The sequence below is a fragment of the Monopterus albus genome, unplaced genomic scaffold (assembly GCF_001952655.1).
Source record: "Monopterus albus unplaced genomic scaffold, M_albus_1.0 scaffold341.1, whole genome shotgun sequence".
Taxonomy (NCBI): Eukaryota; Metazoa; Chordata; class Actinopteri; order Synbranchiformes; family Synbranchidae; genus Monopterus; species Monopterus albus.
In genome coordinates, this window is record NW_018128221.1 from 67,142 (window position 1) to 77,206 (window position 10,065).

The 10,065-nt window shown below is 43.4% G+C and overlaps 1 protein-coding gene across 1 annotated transcript in view; it reads right to left on the reverse strand.

The window, feature by feature from the left end:
- Positions 1-3,610: 3,610 nt before the first annotated feature.
- Positions 3,611-10,065, reverse strand: part of grip1 (glutamate receptor interacting protein 1) — a 30,274-nt gene continuing 23,819 nt past the window's right edge. Inside the window, exons 24-25 of the mRNA XM_020624878.1 lie at positions 8,100-8,378; positions 3,611-5,783 (exon numbers count right to left, since the gene is read on the reverse strand). Of these exons, the coding sequence (XP_020480534.1) occupies positions 5,682-5,783; positions 8,100-8,378 (381 nt within the window). The 3' untranslated portion in view covers positions 3,611-5,681. The remainder of the gene's footprint in view (positions 5,784-8,099; positions 8,379-10,065) is intronic.

A 10,065-nucleotide genomic window follows, 5' to 3' on the forward strand; every position in this document is an offset into this window, starting at 1 on the left:
GAGTCAAGGTGTTGCAGGATGTAATGCAGTGCCATGTTCACTGCATCATCCACTGACCTGTTTGCCCAGTAGGTGAACTGCAGGGGGTCAACAATGTCCTTCAGGTGGGCCAACACCAGTCTTTCAAAGGACTTCATAACTACAGATGTCAGGGCAACAGGTCTGTAGTCGTTCAGTCCACTGATGGAGGGTTTCTTGGGGACTGCACTGATGGTGGAGTGTTTGAAGCAGGAGGGGACTTCACACAGCTCCAGTGACCTGTTGAAGATAAGTGTGAAGATGGGGGCCAGCTGATCAGCACACACTTTCAAGCAGGAGGGGGTCACAACATCTGGGCCTGGTGCCTTTCTGATCTTTTGTCTTTTAAATAGGCCATGCACATCATTTTCACAGGTTGTTAGAGGTGGGGGGCTGGAGGGAAGGGTAGTGATTGTCAGGGGAGCAACTGCTGGATCTGCGGTGGGGAGGTTAAGGGGGGAGTGTTGATTATCAAACCTGCAGTAGAACACATTCAGGTCGTCTGCCAGTTGGCGGTCCTCCACAGCAGGGGGGGATGGCTTTCTATAGTCAGTGATGGTTTTCAGGGCATACCTGAAATGCAATGTACACAAGGGATCAAAAACAGATCAGGTTTTAAATAGCCAGTACAGACTCTTTAAATGTGCCACAATGAGCCAGAAAGCCTCCAAATTAGCTCTAGACATTATCTTTATATACGAATTAAGGTCTTTCTATTGTCAGCATATTAAAATAATATAGAACTGACAAATACAGAATATAAAGAGTGACTGTGGGATACTCAACAAAACACAAATGGTGATGCACATGAAGTACAAACGAAACATACCAAGTCAAATTTGTGTTAAATACTGCCCTCATTGTGTTACTACTGCTCCACACATCAGAGTCAGGTTCTCTGTTCACACCAAAGTGCAGTTTCCTGCCCCTCCTACACCACACACATACAGCAGATGCACCCAGACACACACATACACACAGCCATGCAAAAATCAATAGGTCTTTCAACAGGCTGCTGTGCTGGCTTGAATGTGAATAAACAGTTGGATACCTCAGCTGAGGATCGATTGGCGTAGACAGATGAATGGCATATGATGACACCTGCGAATGCGTGTGTATGGAGTCAGAGAAAGTGGGCGAGACCTCGTTCTTTTTCTCTCTTACTGTTACTAGTGTCTCTCACTCTGGTGTCTAACTGCTCTCACTCTCAGAGGATCAATAGGTGTGATGGATTAGTGACAGGTACTACACAGTGGAGACGCACACTATCAAACAGCAACACTTCCTGTACAGACATGTTTCAATCACTCTGCCAGTCATACTTTGTTTTCCAGGACTGCCTGCTGCCCTGCTTCTCACTGCAATCGGCTGGTTGACTTCTACCTCCGACACAAACGTTAATAAACAAACCCGCACCTTGCACTCACACAGAGGTTGAACCCCTGACATTTGAGTGTGATTTTGTGAAGTGCACTGGGCTGTGTCTGTCCATCACTGGCAGTGATTCTTCAGACAATGGCCTGTCCACGCTGATCGATTGTATCTGTGGAGCTGGGTGACAGCGACGCAAAGGTCTGGGTTTACAGCTGTGGGTTTCTGACTGCCTCCCACACAATCTCTCTCTCACACACCACAGGTATTGGATATGCACGAGAGAAATATTCCTGGGTTTAACTGAATCCTGCAATTTGGAAATCTGATGTTACTTAGCAGTGTTACAGCGGTTTTGCAATTTAAAAAAAAGCAGTAGTTTAACATACAAAGCAATGAAACAGGCTTATTCACATACTTGCCAAAATCTAGACAAGGATACCACTCTCATTTCTATACAGTAACTATGAGTCAATACAGCTCGTCTTGCTTTGTACAACAGTAACAATTCAAATACCAGCACATCAGTAACATGGTTTTTCCTTCTGGCTAAGAAATAGTCCAGCCACAGCCACAAAACCACAAAAGAATGCACTTAATAAATCAGCACTGTTTTGAAGTTACTTGGACTGCTTCGTCTCTCAGAGTTAGTGTGGTTAAAAGTACCGAGTACTACAACACCATGTCCTGACTTCATTGGAATTGGGGTTTGTACATTTTGCACACTATAGGCTGTCATTATGTCAAATTAAGTATATATTTGTTGTATTTTTTTCTTTTTAAAAAATACTAATTTAAATCCTGGTGAAATTTAAATCTAACCTATTAAATTGCTTTTCTATTCTATTGTACCTTTCTTTTAGCATTTAGTTTTTTAACCATAAAACGTCTGTCAGCACATGACTTCAAAAACATGTATATATGTGATTTTGTGTGATGACACATGGAGTCCAGTCATACCAGCAGGTCTTCATCTTTATTGTTGCTCAGTAGTCGTCCATACAAAGGGGGGTGGAGGAGAGCAGTGGAGCCCGACAGGACAAACACAGGAACATCATGCTACCAAAGTATTAAATTTGTACAAAAATACTTTACAACATCCCTGTTCCTTTAAAGAAAAATACAGTTTGGTTGGTTGGTGAAGCTACATGGAAACTAATCTGACCCACTATTTCAAATGGCAGTACAATGGTTTGTGTGTATGTGTGTGGTTGTCTTGCTGAGGTGAATCACTAGAGTGCAAATCCCTGCAATGTTACACACAAACACACACTCTAACAGATAATTCATCAAACAAACACAGTGCGTATGGCTTTAGATTCACTTATCAAACCCTCCTGAAGCCACGCCCCCTAGCTCTGTGACTTTTTCCCATTGGTGGAACAATTTGTCTCGGCTGTTGCTATGCTAACTGGTCAGCTCTTTAGCTTAGTGTCTGTATAATGTTAGCTGTAAGATGGGGAATGCCAGCTGTGTACTAACTAAATACTAACTAGGTGTTTGCTGTGTGCCAATCAAATATTGCCTAAGTTTACCATATGTGTCAGCCTTATTTTAAGCCTGTGATTACAAGTTACTAGCTAGTATGTTTACTGGGTATTAGCCCTGTGTTAGTCTTGTTCCTGTAGCACCTAACTGGTGGTCAGGTGCTAACCCTGTGTTAGCAGTGAGCTAACAAGACAATGGCTGTTTATTGTGTTACCTTGGCCTTATTCCAGGTCTGTGCTAACCACTTGCAAGATGAATTAGCCCTGTGCTAAAACCTAGCTGAGCTAGCCCGATGTTAGCCCTGCTTTTGCTGGGTATCTTGTACTAGGTGTGTGCTGACCACATACTGGCTGTGGTAGTCAGGTTGGGCTAGCCATATGCAAATATGCTAGCTCAGTCAGCCTTGTGTTAGCTCTATACTAACCAATTAGTTGTTAGCATGTGCTAACAGAGCCCTTGCTAAGTTTGCCAGATGGTAAGATGATAAACATAACTGGTACTAATCTTGTGCTAAATTTTGAAACTGTATGGTAGCCACATGTTAGGCTAATGTTAACACTGTTATAATTTTTTAGTATAATACTTGTGTGGTGTAGAAGAGAATTATTTACTGCTTGCAAACCAATGATGGTAAGATGATGTCATGGGGTAGGACTGGATAAGTCTGACTTCTTCCTACTCCATTCAAGCATGTACTAGTTATAAGCAAATTGATATTGGATTATGTGTAAAATTATGTGTGTTGTCATATCAACTGTCTTTACATGCTTGAAAGAATAAATCAAATCAAAATCAAATCAAATCTAATGCTATCCCTGCACTCAGTGTGTGCTTTAAATTCGTAGCTATCCAATTTTAGGACAGAGTAAAACAGCCTATCATAACTAGCCACAGAGAAACAACCAATTACAGCTCTTGTATCCAAAGCACAGAAGCTGTTGCAAAGCAGCTATTGGTCAGTTTGGCTCAGGGAGGGTTTCAACAGGTTGTCGGTGATGAGGGAGGGTTCTGATTGGCCAGTTCAAATAGTGAGTTCAGACTGAGGTGAGAGCAGGAAGATGTTTACATTGCTCAAAAGTCAATACTCGCACGCACGCACGCACGCACACACACACACACACACACACACACGTATTTACTATCACAAGTTTCCTGTTTGAACAGATTTTTTTTTCCCTCACATAACATTGTTTTTGTAGTTATGAGGTCAAAGTTTTCAGGGCTCTGTGGGTTTGATGTATAGTGATGTGACTGAACAGTTTTTTTTAAATCAGTGTTACATCTTTTCATGTTCAGTTGCCATGGAAACAAACAGAAAACAGACAAAAGTCAATCAAAAAACACACCAATCGATTACCATAATAGATCGCTGTAACTGGGGGGAAGGAAGTTCGGCAAGTAGGGGGTGGGGGCATGCTCGGCTTTTTCTTGGGAATGGATTGGTTGCTTTGCATGTTGAGGAGAACCAATCACAGACAGGCAGGAAAGTGTTTCTCTTCTGATTGGGTCCAGCCAATCAGCTGAATCTCTCAGAGTATGTGTGTCTGTCATCCTGGCTGCCTATTGGCTGAGGGAAGAAGAGGAGCTGGTGCAAAGCCAAGACAAGGACGTGAGGTGGGAGGGGCTTAACTGGCCTGTTTAATGCACACACAACACACACAAACAGACGCGCACATACATACACACAGTGTGGCCAGTCGAACAGGTGTAAACAGTAGAAAAAGCTTCTTATTGAACTGCTCAGTATCATCATCATTAACAATGTCAACATTATTTTCCGGTTTGCAGCTAGTTCATGGCACAGAACAAAAATCTTAACAGTAAACCCTCTGTGTTTATGTCCATTTCATTAGGGATGCTCCGATCAGTATCAGCTGATAATTATCTTTAAATTATACTATTTATTTTGCTATTGTAAAATTCACCAGAATTAAATCTGTGTTTTGCTGCCAACTACATTACTGCTGCCTGGTCTCCACCACTAGAACTGGATAAGGTCTGAGAACTGTGGATACTAGAGTCATGTTTTTCAGTACTGATAATTATATTCATTTTCAAAAAGTATACAAGTTTAGCTACAAGAATCCAGTCAAATGTCGGCATAAACAATCTCACCACAAAGTCAAGTAGTAGCTGCTCCAGAACTTTGGATCATAACTTGTGATCATCATTAGTAGGTGAAGTTCACCCAGCTGCCATGAAATTGTTTCTGACAAATTAAAGTACCTTGATCTCTCAAACAATCTGCAGTGAGCTTCAGAACACTTACTGGACCTTGTGGTGAGATTGTTTTCAAGCTGATTTGAAGTTCAAGAATGTGTTGAACCTCAGCTTGGCTGAAGTTAGATTTAACTTAGCAACTATTTGACAAAACAAAGTAAGGAAGATAACAGATCTGACTAGACATTCGATACTGTCTTAAGGTTACCCAGCCACTGCACCCAACACACATAATCGGACTGGGGCACTGGCACATTTTGCTACACTCTCGATCAAACTGTTCAGTTATTCTTATTAAAATAATATTTTTGCACATGTTGGAGATTCATATTGTTCGTCCCTTTTACTAATGGGCATTTTGAGGACTACATTGCGGAATTCTCAGACTTTTTAAGTCTGCAGGATACCTGGTTTGTCACAACTGAATTTGAGCAGCTGCATGTAGTTGTGGTCGTAAGGATCCCATCCCATTCTTAATCTGGGCTCCGCCTAATACCAACCATCTCTGATTTAGGAATGAACCATTTTCAACTTTATGCTTACACTTTGTAATCTCCAGAATTTACCCTGAACCATAACCATCCTTATGTGTAAACCAAACCTGCTGATCCAGTCCAGGTGCTTCTGTCCATAACCCTGGTGGGATCTATTACCTTGTCCTTCTTGCCATGCAGATTCTCATCCAGCTGTGAAAACAAAAACAAGACTGGGGCAATGACAAGGCATCAGTATGCTCAAAGTGTTTTTCAGTTGTAGATCAGCGTCAGAAACCCCCTTTCCAACAATGATGAGTGACCATTTTTAACAGCTATAAATACTTTTGCTTTACCTTCCCTTTTTATTCAAGCATTCCCTGGCCTTCACTGTTGAAAGACCAGGTGGACAAAGAACAGTGAAGCTGCTTTGTAAGCATTCAGACATACAGGGGTCAAGAAGGGTCTATTTTAACTTTTGAATTAACTAGCAGCATAATATAGTAATAATCTAGACCAGTGATTCCGTCTTGGAGAATATCTAGAGTAAAGGCCCTTTCACACCAGACGCAAATTTAACGCGCAATTTATTCGCGCGTCAATAATATTTTTTGAACCAATAACTTGTCAATGATATATTGCACACCGCCGACATAATTTCGTGACGCGAAAAGCGACATTAATTTTTTTCGCCTCCGGGTTGATTTTTCCAACTCGTCGCAGCGACGGCAGAACCTCTGACCAATCACAATGCAGCTTGTTGACACGTCAAATTCAACATGGCGGACCGCTTAATCCAATTTGTTTCAGCGAATTCAGTTATCTATGATTAAAAAGGACAAAAACTACAAAGATAATGAATACAAAGATAACGCATGGAGACGGATAGCAGAGGATCTTCACTTGATTGTGAACTAAACTGATTTCATTACAAATAAACCTTTTTTTTTTTACGTCGCTGTTCTGGGTCGATCGGATCCCTGTAATTATTTTTCTGTTTCATCGTGTGGGGGGTCAACAGCACCAACAACTCTTCAAACTGTCCCACAGACATCCTGAAATAGGTCCTAAAGCGACCATTATACAACATCAGTTCCTGTACCAACCGATGAAACTCGCCATGTTCTCTCCTTCTTTTCAATATAGGATGGACCCAAAACCTTCGTTTTCTTTTTTTATGTAGCAGGACAAGCAGTACATCATCGTCGCTTGATGTGGAGTCCATCTTTGTAGCGCGACGTTTTAAGAAAATATTGCTTATTCACGTCGCGTTCGGTGTGAATACTTTTGGTGCGTTAAATTCGCCTGCGTTTTTTTGCTTTTTTGTCTCGCTTATTCGCGTCGTGTTCGGTGTGAAAAGGCCTTAAGACTTGTACATAGATCAAAGTGGTGGGTTTTAAAAGGGCTTCCTGTGTGGAACTTATAAAATGTTTCAGATGTTTCAGTCAGTGTTAAGTATTGGTTTGGACAACCCCAATGACATCAGCCCTAGACAGCTTGATCGGAGCATCCCTAGTCTCCTTGGCAGCCTGTCTGTCCATCAGCAGGGTCTGGATTTTGGACTGGAGTCCTGTCAGTCTGTGTGCTGCTGTGGTTCTTGGTCAGTACAACCAAAAGACATTTTTATGGTTCTAGTAAGACCAGATGGGCCAGGAGCCATGATTCTGTACTGGACTGTGACTTCAGTAGGGTCATACATCTGCACTCACTAGGACCAGAACTTGTGTCTTGAACTCGTAAGAACATTGGCTATCACACTGATTTCAGTGGGATCAGTAGCAATGATCCTCTGACAAGGACCGGATCCCATGTGTCTTTGGACCAGTAAGCCCAATGTCTGTGGCTCTTGTTTCAGCAGGGCCAGTGCCCATGGTTCTCTGACCCTGACACCGTGAACCAGAATCATGTCTTGGACCAAGGAGGATCACTGGCTGTGGCTCTGAATTCAGTAGTACTAGTAGCGGGTTCTGTCACTGCTATGACAGTAACCCATATGTCTTGGATCAGTGAGACCACTGGCTGTGACTGCAGTTCCAGCAGGACCAGAAGCCGTAAGTCTAGTCTTGTAGAACCAGTAACCACTGATCTTAGACCAGCAAGACCATTGGCTGTGGCTCTGGCTTTAGTAAAACCACTAGTCATTGTTCTGGACTAGCAGAAACAGCACACATTAGTCTTGAACCACTTATACCAGTAGGTCATATTTCTGGTTCCAATGACTCCAGTTGTACCGGCATGCAGAACTGGTTCAGGTGATAGGGTAAAAATTTTCTCTGGTCCATCAGTGTGCTTTCAGGCTGCTTTAGCAGTTCAAGGATTAAACTTTAGTGATCAAAGGTCAAACTTCATCCAAGGGTTGTGTATAGCACCATACGGGGGTCCACTCTGAACTGGTTTGGATGGATCTAAACCGGTTTCATTCAACTTTGTTGTCCTTTTCTCCTGTTGACCTCTCTGGTTCAGTCTAGTTACAACCAGTTTAATCCAGTTTGATAGAGTTTTTGCCTGCTATAAGGAACTATTATGCACCTGACCCACCCCAATCGCCACCCCCAGCCTGTCTCCCGGTTGGCTCCACTTTATTGGACCACCATCCTCTCCTTGACTGACTGAAAGCTCCGATGGTCCCAGCTCACTGCTGATTGGCTGAGAAGAGTGGCTGCTGTTGGTGGTGCCCTCAGTGTGATTGGCCAGCAGAGAGGAGGAGGTGGGGTTTCGACTTATGACAAGCTCCAAGCGATTTGGAGACTCTGCAATCAGAGGAACAACGAGGCAGCAGTCAAAGTCCCTTGTCCGCACATGGTTAATCTGGAAGACCAAAAAAGTATATGGTTAATTTACAGAGGCAACAGCAGCTGAAGATCATGGGTAATGTAGCATTTACAGCCATCCTCCAAAACATGATTTCTCATAAATGAAATTCTGGGAGACTCTGATCTTTCTGTGTGTATAACATTAAGAATATCATGTAAAGAAAACAATGAAATGGAAATACAGAATCAGGACAAAGGCTCCCAGAACCAGTGGCCATCACAAATCTATAACAGTAGCAGTCCAACACTACTTCTTCTTTTGGCTGTTCCCATTAGGGGTCGCCACAGTGAATCATCTGTTTCCACCTAACTCTATCCTCGGCATCCTCTACTCTCACCCCATTTAACTTCATGTCCTCTTTTAGCACATCTGTATATCTCCTCTTTGGCCTTCCTCTTGACCTCTTGCTTGGCAGCTCCATCTCCAACATCCTTCTACCAATATTCAAAGTTCAAAGTGTTTATTTTGTCATATGCACAGTTAGGAAATGTGTTTCCCTGTACAATGAAATTCTTACTTTGCCGTCCACATGAATGCCACAAAACACAAATGAAATATAAAGTAGATAAATAACACAAAATCTAAGGCACTTTAAGCAGCAACAAATGCAGCAATATAATAAAAAATATATAAGAATATAACAGAATGTGTGCTGCATGGGAGCAGCATGTGCAGCAGTCAACAGTCACTGTACATGCAATTATGCATGTGCAAACTTAGAGTGTAAACAGTACATCACGTATTTCCTGGTAAAATCCTCAGCTGTTTAGGAGTCTGAAGGCAGAGGGAAAGAAAGAGTTTTTCAGTCTAGTGGTCCTGCATTTAACAGGACCACTAGAAGGGCAGAGAAGTGAACAGTCCGTGCTGGGGGTGGGTGGGATCTTTGAGGATGGAGGCAGCTTTCCTATGCACCCTGCGGTGGTAAATGCTCTGCAGAGAGGGCAGTGGAGTCCTGGTCAGCTGTAGAAGTTGCAAAGGATCCTAGGCGACATGCCAAACCTCCTCAGCCTCCTCAGGAAGTACAGCCGTCGTTGGGCCTTCTTGACCAGCTGTGTGGTGTTATGTGTCCAAGTGAGGTCCTCACTGATGTCAACGCCCAGGTATTTGAAGCTGCTCACCCTCTCCACTTCCAAGCCCCCGGATGAACAGTGGCTGATGAGTTCTCCTCTCCTTCCTCATGTCCACTATCATCTCCTTCATCTTGTCCGTGATGAGGCTGTGATTATTGTCCTAGCTCCATGTCACTAGACTGGTCATTTTCCTCCTGTAGGCTGCTTCGTCCCCGCCAGTGATGCGACCTATCACTGCGGTGTCGTCCGCGAACTTCAGGATGATGTTGTCTTTGTGGGAGGCGACACAGTCGTGGGTGAACAGGGTGTAGAGGATGGGACTGAGGACATGTCCCTGTGGGGTGCCGATGTTTGTGATAATGCTGGCTGAAGTCCTATTGCCAATCCTGACAGTCTGAGGCCTGCCAGTCAGAAAGTCCAGGAGCCAATCACAGAGGGTGGGGTGCAGACCCAGTGTGGACAGTTTGTGGGTGAGTTTGTGGGGGACAACTGTGTTGAAGGTGGAGCTGTAGTCAATGAAGAGTATCCTGAAGTAAGAGTCTCCATTTTCCAGGTGAGAAAGGGAATAGTGGAGGGGGGGCGCGGAAGAGGCTGCGGGGGGGCCGGTGGCC